The sequence below is a fragment of the Talpa europaea genome, assembly GCF_964194135.1.
Source record: "Talpa europaea genome assembly, chromosome: X".
Lineage (NCBI taxonomy): Eukaryota > Metazoa > Chordata > Mammalia > Eulipotyphla > Talpidae > Talpa > Talpa europaea.
Genome location: NC_140081.1, coordinates 47,616,477 through 47,635,609, shown reverse-complemented (window position 1 = coordinate 47,635,609; position 19,133 = coordinate 47,616,477). Strand labels below are relative to the sequence as shown.

At 39.2% G+C, this 19,133-nt stretch overlaps 1 protein-coding gene across 1 annotated transcript in view; it reads right to left on the bottom strand.

Annotated features, from left to right (window-relative positions):
* The window catches only part of TAF1 (TATA-box binding protein associated factor 1), a gene marked incomplete at both ends in the record, with an annotated part of 99,917 nt that overhangs the window by 28,117 nt on the left and 52,667 nt on the right, over positions 1-19,133 (bottom strand). Inside the window, 3 exon segments of the mRNA XM_084259212.1 lie at positions 17,083-17,167; positions 17,254-17,346; positions 18,011-18,133. Coding sequence (XP_084115338.1) covers positions 17,083-17,167; positions 17,254-17,346; positions 18,011-18,133 — 301 coding nt within the window.

Here is a 19,133-nt window from a genome sequence, read left to right as displayed (position 1 = left end):
GGGCCTCCCCTGGTGGCGCAGTGGTTGAGCACTGGGCTGCGAAGCTGCCGGCAGTCTCTGCAGCGCCGGTTCGATCCCCGGCTGCTGTCGAGGGTCCCACAGGGCGCGACAGACCAGTCCTGCCGCGCTTGCTGCTCCCCTCAGCAGTGTACTTCAGTCCTTCGGCCTGTTCTGCTCCCCACTCTGGCTCTGGTGAATTCTTTCGCCCTCCCACGCTTCTGACTGTACCCAATGCTTGTATAAATAAATAAATCTTAAAAAAAATGTTCAACATCACTTATAATTAGGGAACTACAAATCAAAATCACAATGAGATACCACCTTACACCAGTGAGAATAGCACATATTAAAAAACTCAGCAACAAATGTTGGCGAGCATGTGGAGAAAAAGGAACTCTCCTACACTGCTGGTGGGAATGCAAAATGGTCCAACCACTATGGAAAGCTGTGTGGTGGTTCCTCAAACTACTAAAAATGGAGCTACCATAGGACCCAGCAATTCCATTCCTAGGAATCTACCCATAGGACACAAACACATTAATTCAAAAGGATACCTGCACGCCTATGTTTATTACAATATTATTTATAATAGGTGAAATATGGAAACAACCCAAATGCCCCCAAATAGATGACTGGATCAAGAAGATGTGATATAGCTACATAATGGAATACTATTCAATAATCAAAAAAGACAAACTCATGACATTCACAGTACCATGGATGGAGCTAGAAAGGATTATGCTCAGTGAAATAAGTCAAAAGAAAAAAGAAAAATATTGGATGGTTTCACTTATAGGAGAAATATAGGGGACCCAAATAAGGGATCAGGGGAAAAAATAATATCAAAAGATATTGGCAGGCAACTATAGAGACATTCAGCTGGGAAGGGTTAGGGAGAGGGATCAAAACAGGGGAGGGAAGGGCCTCCCTGGTGGCACAAGGGATAAAGACGCAGCCTATGAAGATGTCCGCAGCCACTGCTGCATAAGTTCGATCCCTGGCCAGGGAGCTCCCCACATGGCGCAGCAGACCTCTTGACTTGCCCGCTGCTCCCCTCAGCAGTGTATTTCAGTCAATCTGCCTGTTCTGTTTCCCCTCTGTCTCTGGTGAATCCTCTCACCCCCCACACCTCAGGCCTGTACCCCAGTTCTTGTATGCATAAATAAATTTTTCAAAAAAAAAAAAAAAAACAGGGGAGGGAAGAGCACAAGGTACTATGGCGATGGGAATTCTCTGGGGACTACACCTGAGGAGAAAGCAAACATTGTATAAGAATGAACAATGATGTTTTATATATATCACATTAAAAAATATATGAGGGAAAAAAAGAAGAAATGCTCCCATGAGCACACAATTGTATGATAAATAAAAATAATGAAAACTACTTGCAAACCAGCATTATGTAAATACCTTAAATGCCCTTCAATAGAAAATGGTTAAATCAATCAAGATACATAGATCTATGCTACGGAATACCTTGACATTTAAAAAAAATGAGTGCTGTCTATGTACCAACATGAAGATAGGATCAGTAAAGGTGCCATTCTCCCCAAATTGATCTATAGGTTTAATTCAATCCCTTGATAATCCCGGCAAGACTTGTCTTATAGACAAGATTCTTTTAAAACTTACATAGAACGGCAAAAGAATAAGAAAACAATTTTGAAAAAGAATGAAGTGATAGAAATCTGATTATCAGACTTACTCTATGGCTATAGAATCATGATAATATACTAGACAGACACACAGATCAATGGAACAAACCCTCCCCCTGGGTATATATCCACACACTCAACTCATTTGTGACCAAGATACTCAAAGCAATTCAATGGGGGAAGGATAGTCTTCTCAACAAATGACAATGGAAGTGGGCACAGCCAAGAACAAAACAAAACAAAAACATAAACCTCAACCTAAACTTTATACCATACATAGGAGCTAATTAAAAATGGAACATGTGGGTCTCCCTGGTGGCGCAAGGGGTTAAGACACAGCCTGCGAAGCTGTCTACAGCTTCTGCAGCGCGAGTTTGATCCCCGGCCCGCAAGGGAGCAACCCTCATGGCGCAGCAGACCTCTCCTGGCTCGCCCGCTGCTCCCCTCAGCAGTGTACTTCGGTGGATCTGCCTGTTCTGTTCCCTGTTCTGTCTCTGGTGAATCCTCTCAACCCCCACACCTCTGGCCTGTACCCCAGATCTTGTATGCATAAATAAATAAATCTTTAAAAAAAATGAAAATAAAAAAATGGAACATGAACTTAAATGTAAAACATTATATCTATAAACTTTTCAAGGAAAATGTAACAGGGAACATTTGTGACCTTGGGTTAAGCAAATACTTCTTAAAACTATACCAGAGGGCCTCCCCTGGTGGCACAGTGGTTGAGTGCTGGGCTGAGAGCTGCCTGCAGCCTCTGCAGCGCCAGTTCGATCCCTGCCACCGGCGAGGGTCCCGCATGGTGCGCAGTCCTCTCCTGCCGTGCCTGCTGTTCCCCTCAGCAGTGTATTTCATCAGTCTGCCAGTTCTGTTCCCCGCTCTGGCTCTGGTGAATCCTCTCACCCTCTTGTGCTTCTGACTGTACCCAGTGTTGTATAAATAAATAAATCTTTAAAAAAAAAAATATACCAGAAACACACCCATAAGAGAAAAAATTGGAAAATTGGACTTCATCAAAAGTAAACATTTCTGGGCCTCCCCGGTGGCGCAGCGGTTGAGCGCTGGGTGGCGAAGCTGCCCGCGGCCTCTGCAGCGCTGGTTCGATCCCCGGCTGCTCCCCGGCCACCGGAGGAGGGTCCCACATGGCGTGCAGACCTCTCCTGCCGCCCGCTGCTCCCCTCAGCAGTGTACTTCGGTCCTTTTGCCTGTTCTGCTCCCGGCTCTGGCTCTGGTGAATTCTCTCACCCTCCCGCGTTTCTGACTGTACCCAGTGCATGTATAAATAAATAAATTAAAAAAATATATATTTCCCTCCTTTAAAAAAAAAAAAAAGTAAACATTTCTATTCTTCCAAAGACATTGTTAAGACACTGTTAAAAGACACTGGCAGAAAATCTTTTTAAGTCATGTCTAATAAAGGACACATACCTGGAATTTATAAAGAACCTTCAAAACTCATTAATAAGAAAACAATTAAAACTGAAGCAGAGAAATGGACAGATACATCACCAAAGAAAATAAACAGATAGCAAATAAGCACATGAAAAATGTTTTAACATCAATAGCTATTAGGGAAATGCAAAATAAAACCACAATGAAGTAGAACAGCTAAAATAAGAAGTGGTAACACTAAAGGTTGCTGAAAAACTGGATCATTCATACATTGCTGGTGTAAATGTAAAATGTTATAGGGACTCTGGAAAGGAGTATGGCAGTTTCTTACAAAACTTATATTTACCATCATACTCTTGGGCATTTATCCCAGAGATGCAAAAATTTACATTCATACAAACCCTGTACACAATGTTCACAGCTGCTTATTTATAATAGCAGAACACTGGAAATCTGAATGTCCTTTAAAGAATGAATGATTGAACAAACTCTGGTACAACAGAACAATAGCCAACAATTTTTTAAAATGACTACTGATATATACAATAATTTGGATGGATCTCAAGAGAATTATGCTCAGTAAAAAAAGTCAATCTCAAAAATACTGCATTATTCTTTATATAACATGCTCAAATGTCAAAACTAAAGACAGAGAACAGATAAGTGGTTGCCAGGCAACAAGGACAGCAGTGGGTGAGGGGGAGGGTGCAGATACAAAGAGGCATCAAGGGGCTCTTTTCTGGTGATAAGAATAGTTCGTATACTTGACTTGTGGTGTTTACATGATGGCATACGATTACATGAAACTATATACATATACACAAATGAAAATAGATTTTTTTTTTAAAAGAAAGCACAAACTGAGTAAGATCTATAATCTAGGTAATGATAGTGTACCAATATCAGCTTTCTGTTTTGTTTTGTTTTGTTTTCTTTTGTGTGTCTGCAGAAGAACTGGGGTATAGGCCAGAAGTGGAGGAGGGGGGTGAGAAAATTCACCAGAGACAAGAGCAAGAGTAGGGGGCAGAACAGGCAGATTTACTGAAATACACCGCTAAGGGGAGAAGTGGGCCAGACAGGAGAGGTCTGCTGTGTCATATGTGGGTTTGCTCCCTGGCCAGGGATTAAACTCAGGCTGTAGGAGACTTAACCCCTAGGCCACCAGGGAGGTCCTCACTTTCCTGGTTTTGATACTGTACTACAGTTATATGTCACTATTGGAGGAAGTTGGGGGTGAAGGGCAAACAGAACTCTTTGTACTATTTTTAAATTTCTCAAGACTATTTCAAAATGCAAGTTTAAAAAAGTGAAATTAGTATATATTCATGAGCAAACAGGAAATCAGACAAGTGTAGAAATGGCAATTTTTACACAAAATGAAAAATTATTGATGTGTAATTATTACATATGTTTTGTACAAGTACAGAAAAAAAATGGAAGGATATATATACACACTAAATGGTTACCCCTGGAGAATGAAACTATGGGAGATAGGAGTGGGAGGGTAAGCAGAGTTTTAATTTTTAACTTTAAATATTCCTGTATTGTATTGTATTCATAATAAGTGATTTTTTTTTAGGTCTATCTGACAGGAATCTAAATGATAAGTAGAATGAGATAACACTAGAAAGCAGGGTTATTGACCAAATAACTACTGTAATAATCTAGGCAAAATATAATGACGACTTTTGTGAGATATTAGAGGTTGAAGATTTATTTAAGGAAAAAAATAAAATAACTTCAAAGTTTCTAATGTAGCTACTGGGTGATGCTAGCACCCCACTAAACCCAGCTTTGAAACAATAAAGGAACGAATCAAGTAAAGGACAGAGGGGGTAAAGTCAGAATAGAAAAGGATAGTAAGGAGAGAGAATATGTTCAACTTGAGAAATGTTTAAAGTTACACTGGGACATCCTAGAGGAAATGATCAGCAAGTGGTTGGGAATCTAGACCTCTGCCCAGAATAGTGAGAGTGGTAGTAGATGGGAAAGAGGTGGTAGCTAAAGTTAAAGGAATAGGCACAAAAACATTCCAGCAAAGGAGAATAACTGAAAAGGAACTGTCTAAGAGGTAAGAGGAAAAGTAGAGCTGAAAGTTGTTATGAAGTCAATCATAATATAGTTTTAAGGGAAGAACAGTCAATGATGTAAAATACCGGGATGAGATCAAGAAATGAAAAGTGACCACTGTATCAGGCAATTATATGATCCTGTTGATTTGGTATGTTGCAGCATAGAAGCCAGATAAAAGCTAAATGAGAGCTGGATGGCAGTCAAGGATAGAAGAGATATGTTACATATTCATATGAACCTTGAAAACATTATGCTAAATGAATTAAGGCAGACATAAGAGAACAAATATCCTATGTACTGCATGATTCTTACATGAGGTACCCAGAATAGGCAAATATATAAACAGAAAGTAGAATAGAGATTGGAATGGGAGAACGGGGTTTTGCTGAATGGATACAGAGTTTCAGTTTGGGAGGATTAAAAAGTTCTGGAAATGGACAGTGGTGATGGTTTATCGAAACTGTGAATGTACTTAATGTCACTGAATTATACACTTTAAAAGGGTTAAAACAGCACATTTTAATGTATATTTACCACATATAAAACTGCAACTGGAAGTATGCAGTTGGGAATTCAATCTTGTACTTAAGTTGTAGTGATGGACTATACACTAATAACACACCCTCATGCTTTCTGTCTCCCATACAGGTACTGATTCAATCTCACAGCTGGTTATGAAGAGAAAGAAAAAGAATGGCAGCAAGAGGCTGAAAGATTGAGGGAGATTTTATTCTCTTCAGAGACGAGAGATAGATGCTTGACCTATCCTTGGTTCACCCTGAAGATGATTCTTACAAACAAATTCTGGTTTAAAGAGCAGTAGAGGAATAACTAAGAAATTCTTTGGGTAAAGGGATCTCATCATGAATAGTTCGGTTTTACCTATTGGTACAGACTATGCAGTTCATTTCAAATTCAATAAAACATTAAGTATTAAAACTTCTGCCAACTACTTATATCCTTGACTTTGTTAAGACTAACAAAAAGTTTGGGGTGTTTTTCAGAAGGAATTTATCTGTATGACTTTAACTGACATGAAATGTTGTACCTGTTGAGACTACAACAAATAGTTCCAAGTTTATAGGTTTCCCTACTACCATTCTTTTCAAATGTTACTTAAACATGAACAGAAGCTGTGAGACTGAACCATTACCTGTGTGGGAGACGGAAGGCATGAGGGTGTGTTAGTGTATAGTCCATCGCTACCACTTAAGTACAAGATTGAATTCCCAACTGCATACTTCCAGTTACAGTTTTATATAGAATGTTAACATATCTTCCACTTTTATCGAATGACCCTAACCTTGGTGCTCTGGTTATATGCAATGTAGCAGCTCATGGGCTATACTTGTGCTAACATGGGACAAGTCAAATAAGAAACATAAAATGCTATGGAAACATGCTTACATATAATATATTATGCATGGAAAACATGAAAGGAGTCAAAATAATCCTCAAGATATCACTCTACTAGTTTTGGTTAGTAAAATTTTTTGAAATAAAAATTTTAAATTAGGGAACAAATTCCACATGAACTTTGCTGAGTGAAGTATGTATACAAGGAGTAAAAATGTAACCCCAAAGTTATACAGACATGTAAACAACCCACAACTTTATTTTTTTTTTTTTAAAGATTTTTATTTATTTATACAAGCAGGGTATAGTCATAAGCGAGGGAGGGTGAGAGAATTCACCAGAGCCAGAGCGGGGAGCAGAGCAGGCAGAAGGACCGAAGTACACTGCTGAGGGGAGCAGTGGGCAGCAGGAGAGGTCTGCGCGCCATGTGGGACCCTCCTCTAGTGGCCGGGGAGCAGCCGGGGATCGAACCGGTGCTGCAGAGGCTGCGGGCAGCTTCGCAACCCAGCGCTCAACCTCTGCACCACCGGGGAGGCCCAAACAACCCACAACTTTAATTAAGAAAAGCAAATCTCAGGGCTTCCTGGTGGCGCAAGGGGTTCTAAGACGCAACGTATGAAGTTATCAGCAACTTCTGCAGCACTGAATTCGATCCCCAGACAGCCACGGAGCAACCCACATGGCGCAGCAGACCTCTCCCGACTTGCCCGCTGCTCCCCTCAGCAGTGTAACTCAGTCAATCTGCCTGTTCTGTTCCCCACTCTGTCTCTAGTGAATCCTCTCACCCCCTGCATCTCTGGCCTGTACACCAGCTCTTGTATGCATAAATAAATAAATCTTTTTCAAAAAAAGCACCAACTTCAGAGCCCTCAAAAACAAACAAAACAGGGCCTCCCTGGTGGCGCAGCGGTTGAGTGCTGGGTTGCGAAGCTGCCCTCAGCCTCTGCAGCGCCGGTTCGATTCCCAGCCACCGGGCGAGGGTCCCACGTGGCGCACAGACCTCTTCTGCCGCCCGCTGCTCCCCTCAGCAGTGTACTTCGTCAGTCTGCCTGCTCTGTTCCCGCTCTGTTCTGGTGAATCCTCTCACCCTCCCGTGCTTCTGACTGTACCCAGTGCTTGTATAAATAAATAAACAAACAAATAAATAAATAAATAAATATTTAAAAAAAAACAAAACAAACAAGAGCAGCAGCAGGTTCATATCTGGCAAACCAATAAAGCTTTAAACAAAAAGTATTATTTTGTGTATAATACCTGATATTAGGAAACATCTCTTATGTACCTTCAACGACTCAACTACACGATGGATGTTTTTCTAATACAAAAGATGTCATACTTCGTATCATATGACTTCACTAACCCTTACATTCCTATCAAAAGTTTAAAATATTCTCACATACTGGTTAAGGGAGGGATGAGGGAGAAAGTCAGCCTTCTATGTTGTCCATCACTGCTACCAAATTATTTACTTTTCCTGGGATAAAAAAATCCCTCCTACTGTGAAATTCAAAACAGCAACAAAAAAATAAAAACCATTATGATCATGTCAATAGATGCTGAGAAAGCATTTGACAAAGTTCAGCATCCATTTATGATGAAGGCTCTCCAAATTCTTGGAATAGAAGGAACATACCTTAATATAATAAAAGCCATATATGACAAACCCAAAGCCATTATCATTCCAAATTAATGGTAAAAAGCTGAAAGCTTTCCCTTTAAGACCTGGAACAAGACAAGGATGTCCACTCTCAACACTACTTTTCAATATTAATACTGGAAGTCTAGTCAGAACAGTAAGACAAGAAAAGACATACAAGGAATCCAAATAGGGAAAGAAGCAGTAAAACTATCACTACTTGCAGATGATATAATGTACACAGAGAACCCTAAAAACTCTACAGAAAAACTAATTACAATAATCAACGAGTTTAACAAAGTAGGAGGATACAAAATCAAAACACAAAAATCAGTACCCTTCCTATATGAAAATGATCAATCTGAATAAGAAGAAATTTTCTTTTTAAATTCTATTTATAGGGCCTCCCTGGTGGCGCAGACTGTTGAGCGCCTCACTGTGGGGCTGTCCGCAGCCTCTGCAGCGCAGGTTTGATCCTGGCCAGCTGACGAGAATCCCACATGGCGAAGCAGACCTCTCCTGTCTCACCCGCTGCTCCCCTCAGCATTGTATTTCGTCAGTCTGCCTGTTCTATTCCCCGCTCTGTCTCTGGTGAATCCTCTCACCCTCCTGCGCATCTGGCCTGTACCCTGGTTCTTGTATAAATAATTTTTTTTTAAAAAATCCCATTTATAATTGTACCAAAAAAATTAAATACCAGGGAATAAGCCTAACAAAGGAGGTGAAAGACGTATAAAAAAATTATAAAACATTGTTAAAAGAAATACCAAGGCAATCCTGATAAAAATCTCAATGGCACTCTTCAAAAAAATAGAACAAACAATGCTAAAATTCATATGGAATCACAAAAAAAAAAAAAAAACTAAAATAGCCAAAGCTCTCCTGACTGAAAAGGAGAATGGTGGTATCACACTCCCAGACTTCAAACTATACTACAAAACCATAGTAATTAAAACAGCATGGTACTGAAACAAAAATGGACATACAAACCAATGGAATTGAATTGAAAAGCCAGAAATGAAGTCATATATATATATATATGAACAACTAATCTATGACAAAGCAGTAAAGAATATCCAATGGAACAAGGACAACCTGTTCAGTAAGTGGTGCTGGGGAAACTGGACCATCCCATGCAAAGAATATATTACTACCTCAAACCATGCACAAAAACCAACTCAAAATGGATAAAATACTTGAATATAGGCTCTGAAACCATAAAATATATAGAAGAAAACATAGGCAAAACACTCGACAACATACATCTCAGAAATATCTTTAAAGACTCATCCCCTGAAGCAAAGAAAGTAAAGGAAAGATAAACAGCTGGGATTACATCAAACTAAAAAGCTTCTGCACAGCAAAGGAGACAATAACCAAAACAAAGAGACACCATACTCACTGGGAGAAAATTTTTGAACTCCATACAACTGATAAGGGACTGATGACAAAGATCTACAAAGAGCTCACAGGACTCAACAAAAACAAAGCAAACAATCCAGTGAAAAAATGGACAGAAGAACTAAAAAAGACACTTCTCCAAAGAGGAAATGCAAATGGTCAACAGGTATATGAAAAAATGTTCAACATCACTTATAACCAGGGAAATGCAAATCAAAACCACAATGAGATAACTCACACCAGTGAGAATGGCACATATTAAAAAAAACTGACAACAAACAATGCTGTCTAAGAAGTGGAGTAAAAGGAACCCTCCTACACTGCTGGTGGGAATGCAAAATGGTCCAACCACTATGGAAAGCTGTGTGGAGGACTCTCAAACTATTAAAAATGGAACGACCATATGACCCAGCAATTCCACTCCTAGCAATGTACCCAAAGGTCGCAAAAACATTAATTCGAAAGGATTCCCGCACTCCTATGTTTACTGCAGCACTATTTACAATAGCTAAGCTATGGAAACAAACCTTAGTGCCCCAAAACAGATGATTGGATCAAAAAAAAGTGGTATATGTACACAATGGAATACTATTCAACAATCAAAAAATATCAATAAACTCATGCCATTTGCAGCAACATGGATGGAGCTGGAAGGGATTATGCTCAATGAAATAAGTCAGAAGGAAAGAGAAAAATATCAGATGGTTTCACTTATAGCAGCACATGTGGAAACCAAATAAGGGATCAGGAAAAAAATAAGACAAACTAGCAGGCACACTACAAATTGATGACATTCAGCTGGGGAGGGAGAGGGATCAAAACAGGAGAGGGAAGGGGCCTCTCTGGTGGTGCAAGGGGTTAAGACACAACCTATGAAGCTATCTGCAGCCACTACAGCATGAGCTCAATCCCCGGCCAGGGAGCAACCCACATAGCGAGCAGACCTTTCCTGACTCCCCCACTGCTCCCCTCAGCAGTCTATTTCTGTCAATCTGCCTGTTCTGTTCCCCACTCTGTCTCTGGTGAATCCTCTCACCCCCTGCACCTCTGGCCTGTACCCCAGTTCTTGTATGCATAAATAAATCTTAAAAAAAAAAAACGAAACAGGAGAGGGAAAAGCACAAGAGTCTATGGTAATGGGTCATAGGTGTCTTCATGGTGGTAATTTTATGGGGATTATACCTGAGAGGAGAATGAACAATGATGTAAAAAGTATATAAATTAAAAAAAAATCCCTCCCACTTTGAGACTGATTCTCTACTAGGCCAAAGTTTTGAAAACCAGTTGCCTGGGAGCCATATTTGGCCTGCAGAGAGATACTTTTACTTAGCCTACAGATTAATTTTTTTAATTTAAATATTTTATTTTATATAATTCTTACATTATTTTTCATCTTTGCACAATGTATGCATTTTCGTTTTGGTTATATTCCCCATACAGTTGCACCTCTCCCCTTATTCTGACTCTAGTCCTTCCTTTCCCCGCCTCTCCCCCCACCCCATAGTGTGTCTCTGGTTTATAGTTGCTTGTTGATTTTGATTTTTATTTTGTATTGATTAGTTAATATTTAATTTTTTTTTAATAGAGGCATGTTTTATTTATTTATTTATATATTTGTTTGTTTGTTTTGTTTATAGATGCACTGGGTACAGTCAGAAGCGCGGGAGGGTGAGAAAATTCACCAGAGCCAGAGCGGGGAGCAGAGCAGGCAGAAGGACCGAAGTACACTGCCGAGGGGAGCAGCGGGCAGCAGGAGAGGTCTGCGTGCCATGTGGGACCCTCCTCTGGTGGCCGGAGAGCAGCCGGGGATCGAACCAGTGCCGCAGAGGCCGCGGGCAGCTTCGCAACCCAGCGCTCAACGGCTGAGCCACCGGGGAGGCCCCTAATTTTTAAAAACTATTTGCACATATGTAAAAATCAGGAACTGTCACAGACAGAAAAAAGTTCAGACTTTCAGCTTCTTTTGAAAAATTAAGATACCTAGTAACACTAGAAACACATCTTCTTAGGACAACAATCCAATGAAGTTAGAGTATATGCCCTTTTACATGGAATATGTACTCTTCCAGTTTACTACAATCCACATGTAGCCCATTACACACATTTACATATTACTTGCTTGTCCCTTATAAGCCATTTGAATTTGCGATCGCTCCTCATTATCTTTATTCACCATCATTATTAACCCACACACATTCACCAAGGACTTTCACACCTGGCTCAAATTCCTCTTGGCTCCAAATCCCTCCTCATCATGTTGGTTTACTGTAGTGAGTGGTCACATGTACTACCCACCCATTGAAACTCCTTGCAAACCTTCACAGCAAAGGTTTGCGCCTCTGCTCCAGTCAAACATATCCATCCAAGCCCATATTCAGAATGTTGCCTGTACTAAAACTGAAACCTCTGAAAGTTTCAATTCTAATATTCTACTTTCCTAAAAACTGCATCTATCCAGTTTTTGTGTTCTCGCTCTCTCTGACATCAAGAAAACTTACAGACCCATTAATTGTTGTCTTCCAATATATAGCAAGCATCTCTTAGCTTTAGTTTTTTTCCCTAATCAGCCCCCATATTTTAAAAACTAAGACAACATGTAGCAGTATACCAAAGTATAGGACTACTAGGTAGTCAATTCATAGACTCTGAATTGGCAACCCCTTCAATATATACTGTTGAATAATTGAGTTTTTAACAATATATCATGCATAAGTTTTTATATCAGCACATACAAATACACCTCATTTATTTTTTTTTAAAGATTTCTTTCTTTATGCATATAGGAGCTGGGGTGTGGCCCAGAGGTGTGAGGGGTAAGAGGATTCACCAGAGAGAGTGGGGAGCAGAACAGGCAGATCTACTGAAATACACTGCTGAGGGGAGCAGAAGGAGAGACAGGAGAGGCCTGCTGCACCATGCGGGTCACCTCCCTGGCAGGGATCGAACTAGTGCTGCAGTAGTTGAGGACTGCTTCATAGTGCTGATGCTTAACCCCTTGCTCCACCAGGAAGGCCCCACCTCATTTATTAATCTACCATCTACCATTCTGATAGCTAAACCGTATACCATCATATAGATCTGTCATAACTTATTTAACCAATTGCCTGGATATTGTTGAATATTCAAAAATTTCCATGTTTATAATAACGTGTACATTTGTACATATACTTTTGCAAACCTGTACAGAGTTCTCCCTACAGTTAAAATTACTCAAAGGGAATGAACATTTACAGTCCTCTATAACTTTGTACCAAGTAATGTTCTTACCAAGAACATATGAACATTTGGCATCATCTTGAGTCCACTTTGTCCTTTACACATTCACCCAACTTGTAACCATTTTATGATGATAATCAAATTCTACTTCCTCAATAGCTCTACAACATATCCCCATCTTTCCATTCTTATTGCTACTTACGTCAGTTGACGACCTCAATATTTTTAAACTTGGACTGTTCAAACGTCTCTTTACTGGTCTCCTTATCTCATTCCTCTCCTATTTATTCTTCATATAACTTCCAGAATGATATTACTACAATACTGATATGGCTTCCCCCCCACTTTAAGGCTTAGTATGACATCCTAGGCCTTCATGATTTGGCCCCATCTACCTTTAAAAACTAATCTCTTACCAACAAAATCAGCTCGCAATCTGCACTCTTGTTAAACAACTATTTGCACTTCCCTATCCAAGACAGTCTCATCTATTTTTTGCTTTTGTGCTTTCTGCCTAGAACTTCTTCCCTACCTTCTTCACTTGACTTTTTGCTTGGCACAATAGGTGCTCAATAAGAACGAGTCTATTAGGAAGAGCTTCCTACCTTACATAAACACAAGAAAACGTGGGCCTACCTGGTGTCACAAGGGGTTAAGTCTCAGCACTATGAAGCTACCTGCAGCCACCGCAGCACAAGTTCGATCCCCGGCCAGGGAGCTAACCCACATGGCACAGCAGACCTCTCCTGTCTCATCCACTGCTCCCCTCAGCAGTGTATTTTAGTCAATACGCCTATTCTGCTCCCCATTCTGTCTCTGGTGAATCCTCTCAACCCCCCTACTTTGCCCCCCACACCTCTGGCCTACACTCCAGCTCTTATATGCTTATATTTATAAAATAAATCTTTCTTTAAAAATACAAGAAAACATGGAAAACTTAAAAGATGAAAATGAAGACAATTCTAAACCCCACATCTCAGAAATAACCATTGCTATCATGTTTGATGGTTCCTTGCAGTCCTCCCCCTCTCCCCCCACATATAATCTTTTCAAAAAAGTAGACCAGTAACAGCAAGTATTGGTGAGGACATGGAGAATAAGGACCCCTCCTATACCACTGGTGGGAATGTTGATTGGTCCAGTCCCTATGGTACTGAGGTTTCTCAAAATATTAAAAATGGATTTACAATATGACCCAGGAATTCCACTCCTAGGTATCTACCTGAAGAATACATAAACACTAATCCAAATGAATATATGCACATCTATGTTCATTTGAATCAGCATTATTTATAAGTCAAGCAATGGAAATAAACTAAGTGCCCCAAAACAGATGAGCAGATGAGGAAGATATGGTACACATACACAATGGAATACTACACAGCCTAAGAAAAGTATAAAACTTTTGCTATTTGTGTCAACATGAATGGAACTGGAGGGGATTATGCTCAGTGAAATAAATTATAAGGAGAAAGACAAACCAAATGATGTCACTTACATGTGGGATACAAAGCAAAGTCAAATAAAGCTAAAACAATAACATGTCTGTCCTAGAAATCTAAATGTAGAACTGAGTGTAGAACTGAGGCTATCAGAGTGGGAGGGAGTGGGGAGACAAAAAAGTGGGGAGGGAGCACACTGGACTATGGTAAAGGACTACAAGTATTTTGGTGGTGGGTATGGTGTGGTAACACCACCACTTGTAGGGGTGGATCCCATACCTCTACATAACAAACAACATTATGGACCAGTTACCTCAATTAGAAGAATTTTTTTTTTAGTATGAACTGGAATAAAAGTTTTGTGTTCTGCTTTTCTCACTTAATATTGTATTTTTTGTCATTTTAAAAATCTTTACATAAAATTCATTACACACACAAAAATATCCACTACGTACATGGCATAGTAACTAATCATTCCTTTTACATGAACTATATGGGTTAGTTCTCATAATACAAATAATATCATGAATATCTTTGTCTACATCTTTGATTAGGAAAAATTATCTTACCACATGCTAAGCACTTAGGTGCATTATTTTATTTAATCCTCACAACAGCCCTCTGAGGAGAGTGCTATTATTATTTCTATTTTTCAGCTAGGAAAGCAGAGGCTAAGTTGCTTGCCCAAGTCACAATGGTATTAAGTGATGGGACCAATATTCAAATTCAACTACACCTGACTAGAAAGTCTGTTTATCTATTTTCTCAATGCTGTCATAGAGTTTTCCAGAAATGTCTTACAATTTTATATTGCTAATAGCAAAATGTGAGAGTATCTGTGACTCACTAACCCTGAGTACTTTCAATTTAGGAGGAAACTGAGTTCATCTGACAGGTGAAAAAAGGGAACTGTTTCAATTTGTATTTTTTTAATTACTAGGTGCAACTTAAATATTTATTCCTATTCATTAGTTATTTAATTTTTGTCTTCTGTGATTTGTCCATCTATCAAATTTTTCTATTAATGACTTCAGGACTTTTCTTATTATCCTACTTGAAAATCTGCCCTGTATTTTTTAAAAGTCAGCCAGCCATCACCAGACAGAACAGCCTCTCCACAATGTGCTTATTACTTCCTATAATCATTTTTTAGGCATCTCTGTGCCTACCAACACTTCTACTACCAGAATTCTGACTAACCAGCTTTAGATCTTTTTAGAAGACAATAATGAAGAGATAACCGACCTAACAAAGGTCATTTCCACTCTCTAATTTCCGATGAGCAGTAAGAAAAGCACAAGGGAGAAAGTAGATTCTTTTAGTACAATTGAAATGGAGCAAAAATGTAAGACTCATCTCCTACCACTTCCTTTAGTGAAATATATAGGTTCTAGTCAAGTATAGTTCCTCTGAACTTGCCCCTGATTTTCTATTCCTCCACATTGAACATTCTGTTCTCTATGCCCAGATTATACATTTCTTCATCTGTCTTTCTGGTTTTCTTCCACCTTTACTTCCTACCTCCAGTTCTTTCTCCTATCTGGCAAACTCACAGCCACATTACTTGGGCTGCTAGATATTGCTAGAGAAAAACCATACAATTATGTATATTTTTATTTGAGATCTTAGTATGCTAGGCAATTCTCTCAAATGTCCTTGAGATCTTAGTATGCTAAGCAATTCTCTCAAATGTCCTTGGCTCTCTCTTTTGTTTTGCTTAAGGAGTTATAGGGGGTTATCATTTCACTGCTTAATTCCTCCAATGTCTTCCTAATGAGGGCAAAGCTAAAAAACTCAAGTATGGCATATAGCACACAGGCCCTCTAGGATTTGACTCCTATCTACCTCTCTATGCATTATCAGTCATATAACATGTACTGCAACCCCAGCAACTTATTTCTTAAGCTTATAATGTAATTTCAGGCCTCTGTGTCTTTACATATTGTTGCTGTCTACAACATTTCTACCTCCCTATTCTTTACTTAGCAAGCTCCACTAATCCTTTAGAACTCTTTCTTAGCTTAAGAAAACTTTCTCCCAGAAAGCTTTCTCTAATCTCACTGATTTAGATATCCTGTTTGTGTTCCTACAGCACTGGATGCATGCATCTAGCACACTATTTCAGTACTGTAATTTTGTTGTTGTTGTTTCTCTAACTATAACCAATTTGGGGACAGGGACCCTATCTAATTTGGGTTTATATTTGTAGCATCTATCCATGGCAGCACACATTAGGTGCTCAATCAATGTTTATTAACAGTTGAGTCAGCGAAAGTGGAACTTTATTAGAATGTTTATGAAGTCTTCCCTAAACCTTAGGTAAAGATGCTCCTTCCTCTTCTCTAGTGCACTTTGTGTGTGTATCCTTCTAATATAGTCCTTGACATGCTGCATTTTAACTTTCCCATCAATTGGACTTTGCATTATTTGAGGACAGTGATCATGTCTTTTCTATAAATAGATTAAGTAGCTAGCACAGAACCTGGCATATTTTATCCAATCAGTTCACACACTGAGCGAAAACTCCAGGCTATGTGGAAGCTTGCCATAGTCTATAGTCATATATTTCCTTAGGGCCTAGGGTATAGATGAACTTTCACATCTTATAGAAAACAGTAATGGTTCAAAACAATAACATCCTTTGAGTTTTATTCTGATCTCATTTTCCTGCACTTTCCAAAGTTTAAAAAATAAATGCACATTGTTTTTTCCACTATTATTTGCAAACTTTATAGAAAATACATACTAAAATATGCCTGTTTTTTTAAAAAGGCAAATTAAGTCATTTGACTGATCCTGCTGATTATATCACTGCTCAAGGATGTTATATGAACTTAAATATTAATAATACTAACTGATGTTAGATGGACAGACTGATGGAAAGAGAGGGTGGATAAGGAGAAATACCCACCATTGTACTTAACACTGTTGGCCAGAATTAGGTTGACATCATCTAGAAAGCTCTCCCGACTCTGGTATTTGTGCTTGGAGATATTCTGTGATTAAAACAATCAGGGACTCAGATACATAAAACAAGGTTACTTGACACCAGAAAGACTAAATTTTAGATCAAACGACTGACCTTACGTATAGTTTCTAAATCCATTGGACTGACAATCACTTTGTAATAATCTGGAACAAACTTTTTATTAACTGGGTGATGAAATGGCCAAGACTAGAATAAAGAAAGCATAAGAAATTAAATGGAAATTATTCTTCATACCATAGATTCTCAAATTTCATTGGGTTAATCCAGTAAGAATGAAAAAAACCTATGGAGAACCCATTTACCCCAGATAGACATAATCATACAAAACTTTGTATGTGACTTAAATGGTCAATGAATTACATTAAGGGTTCCTATGCTGTAATAGAGTTGGGATCCGTCTATACTCACAAGTACAATGCCTACTGCTTAGTTCCATTTGTAGGTATTATGAAAGCATTACACATATCCAATATATTTGTGTAATAGGAGAGCAAACAAAAAGAAACAACTCAGAACTCAAAGTGAAGCTCACTCAAAAAAATGGTACATAAAATCAAGACAGCCCTGGAACAAAAGGCAACAAACACACAGTAATGATCAAACTGCCATTTGTTAAGAGAATCTCTGAATCCAAACTCTGACATGGAGTACATGTCATGATTACATGACATCCTGAGGTCTCTGATTTCCATAACGCACTAGCAACAAAAAGGTTGGTTTCTAAAACAATATACCAGGTTGAATTAACAAATACCATCTCTTCCAGAGTCCCCAAGATTTATTTACACAAACACCCTATTGTCATTTCCCTTGTCTCATTCTCACAAAATTTAGCACGAAGACCACTTACATCTGGAACTGCCATCATTTTCTGGGTGACAATGTTGTCCAAAATGAAAGAAAATGCCACTTGGTCATCATCATCCAGCAAAGGATTGATAGCTTTCTCTAAACGAGCCAATTTGTCTTCTTTCTGAAATGAAACAAAGAAAAGACAGAGGTTTTCCTGAGGTATGATCACCATAGAAAAGTTAAAGATGTACTCCTCATACCATACGGCCAAACAGGGAAGTTTTTATGAACTTCTGAGTACAACTAGGAAAAACTAAATTTTGTTCACAGGAAATTTTATCAGTCCACCAGCAGCAGCAGGACACAGATATACTGCACTGAGGTTGGCAGTTAACTGTGGGGGCAGAACAGTGAGGGGCAACAGGAGGGCCACAAGGGTAGGAGACATTCCAATTAACAGAACAAGCTAGAGACTGTACATATAGAGTACTTGGATGCTAGAAACATTGATTCAATTGGGGACAATCTGGCTACCACTGGCAAGGATGGCAGTGACACTTCCTACCTCCCCACTAGGAGATGAGAAAGAGACCAGATCAGGTCACTGAGTGAAGAAGCAAGGATGCTGAGCCCTGGAATTTGGGCCATTTGAAGCAGTGAATAGAACTTGCACTGGAGAAAGGGGAGAAGAGGCAATGTAAATCTCTCCACCTGGAAAAGCCTTTGCCCTCTAAAAAGACTGCAGACTGACACCGAGCCTACTGACACCAAGTCTACAGACTCCACCGTCCCACCCTTCCTCACCTGCCCACAAGTTAAAGAAATAAAACAAAAGACAGTGTTACCCAAAATAAGGCAATACACAAGGCACAGGAATCAAGGGACTTCTGAACACAAGATGGAAAAGCTGAAAGAATGAGAGACAGAGATCTCCATAATAAAAGACACAGAATTTGAGGACCTAACAAAAATCTTAGAATAATCAAAAGAAAAGCTTGATGAAGTCTGAGAAAGAAAGGCAGGTTCCAGATCTCAAAGAGTTCTTCACAAAAGAGACTGAGGATTTCAAAGAAATGCTAAAAGAGATGCTGAATGAAATGAGAACAAATATGCAAAGCATATGAAGCAGATGTACACTGGCAAAAGAAAGAATTCTGAAAAACACACAATGTACAAATGAT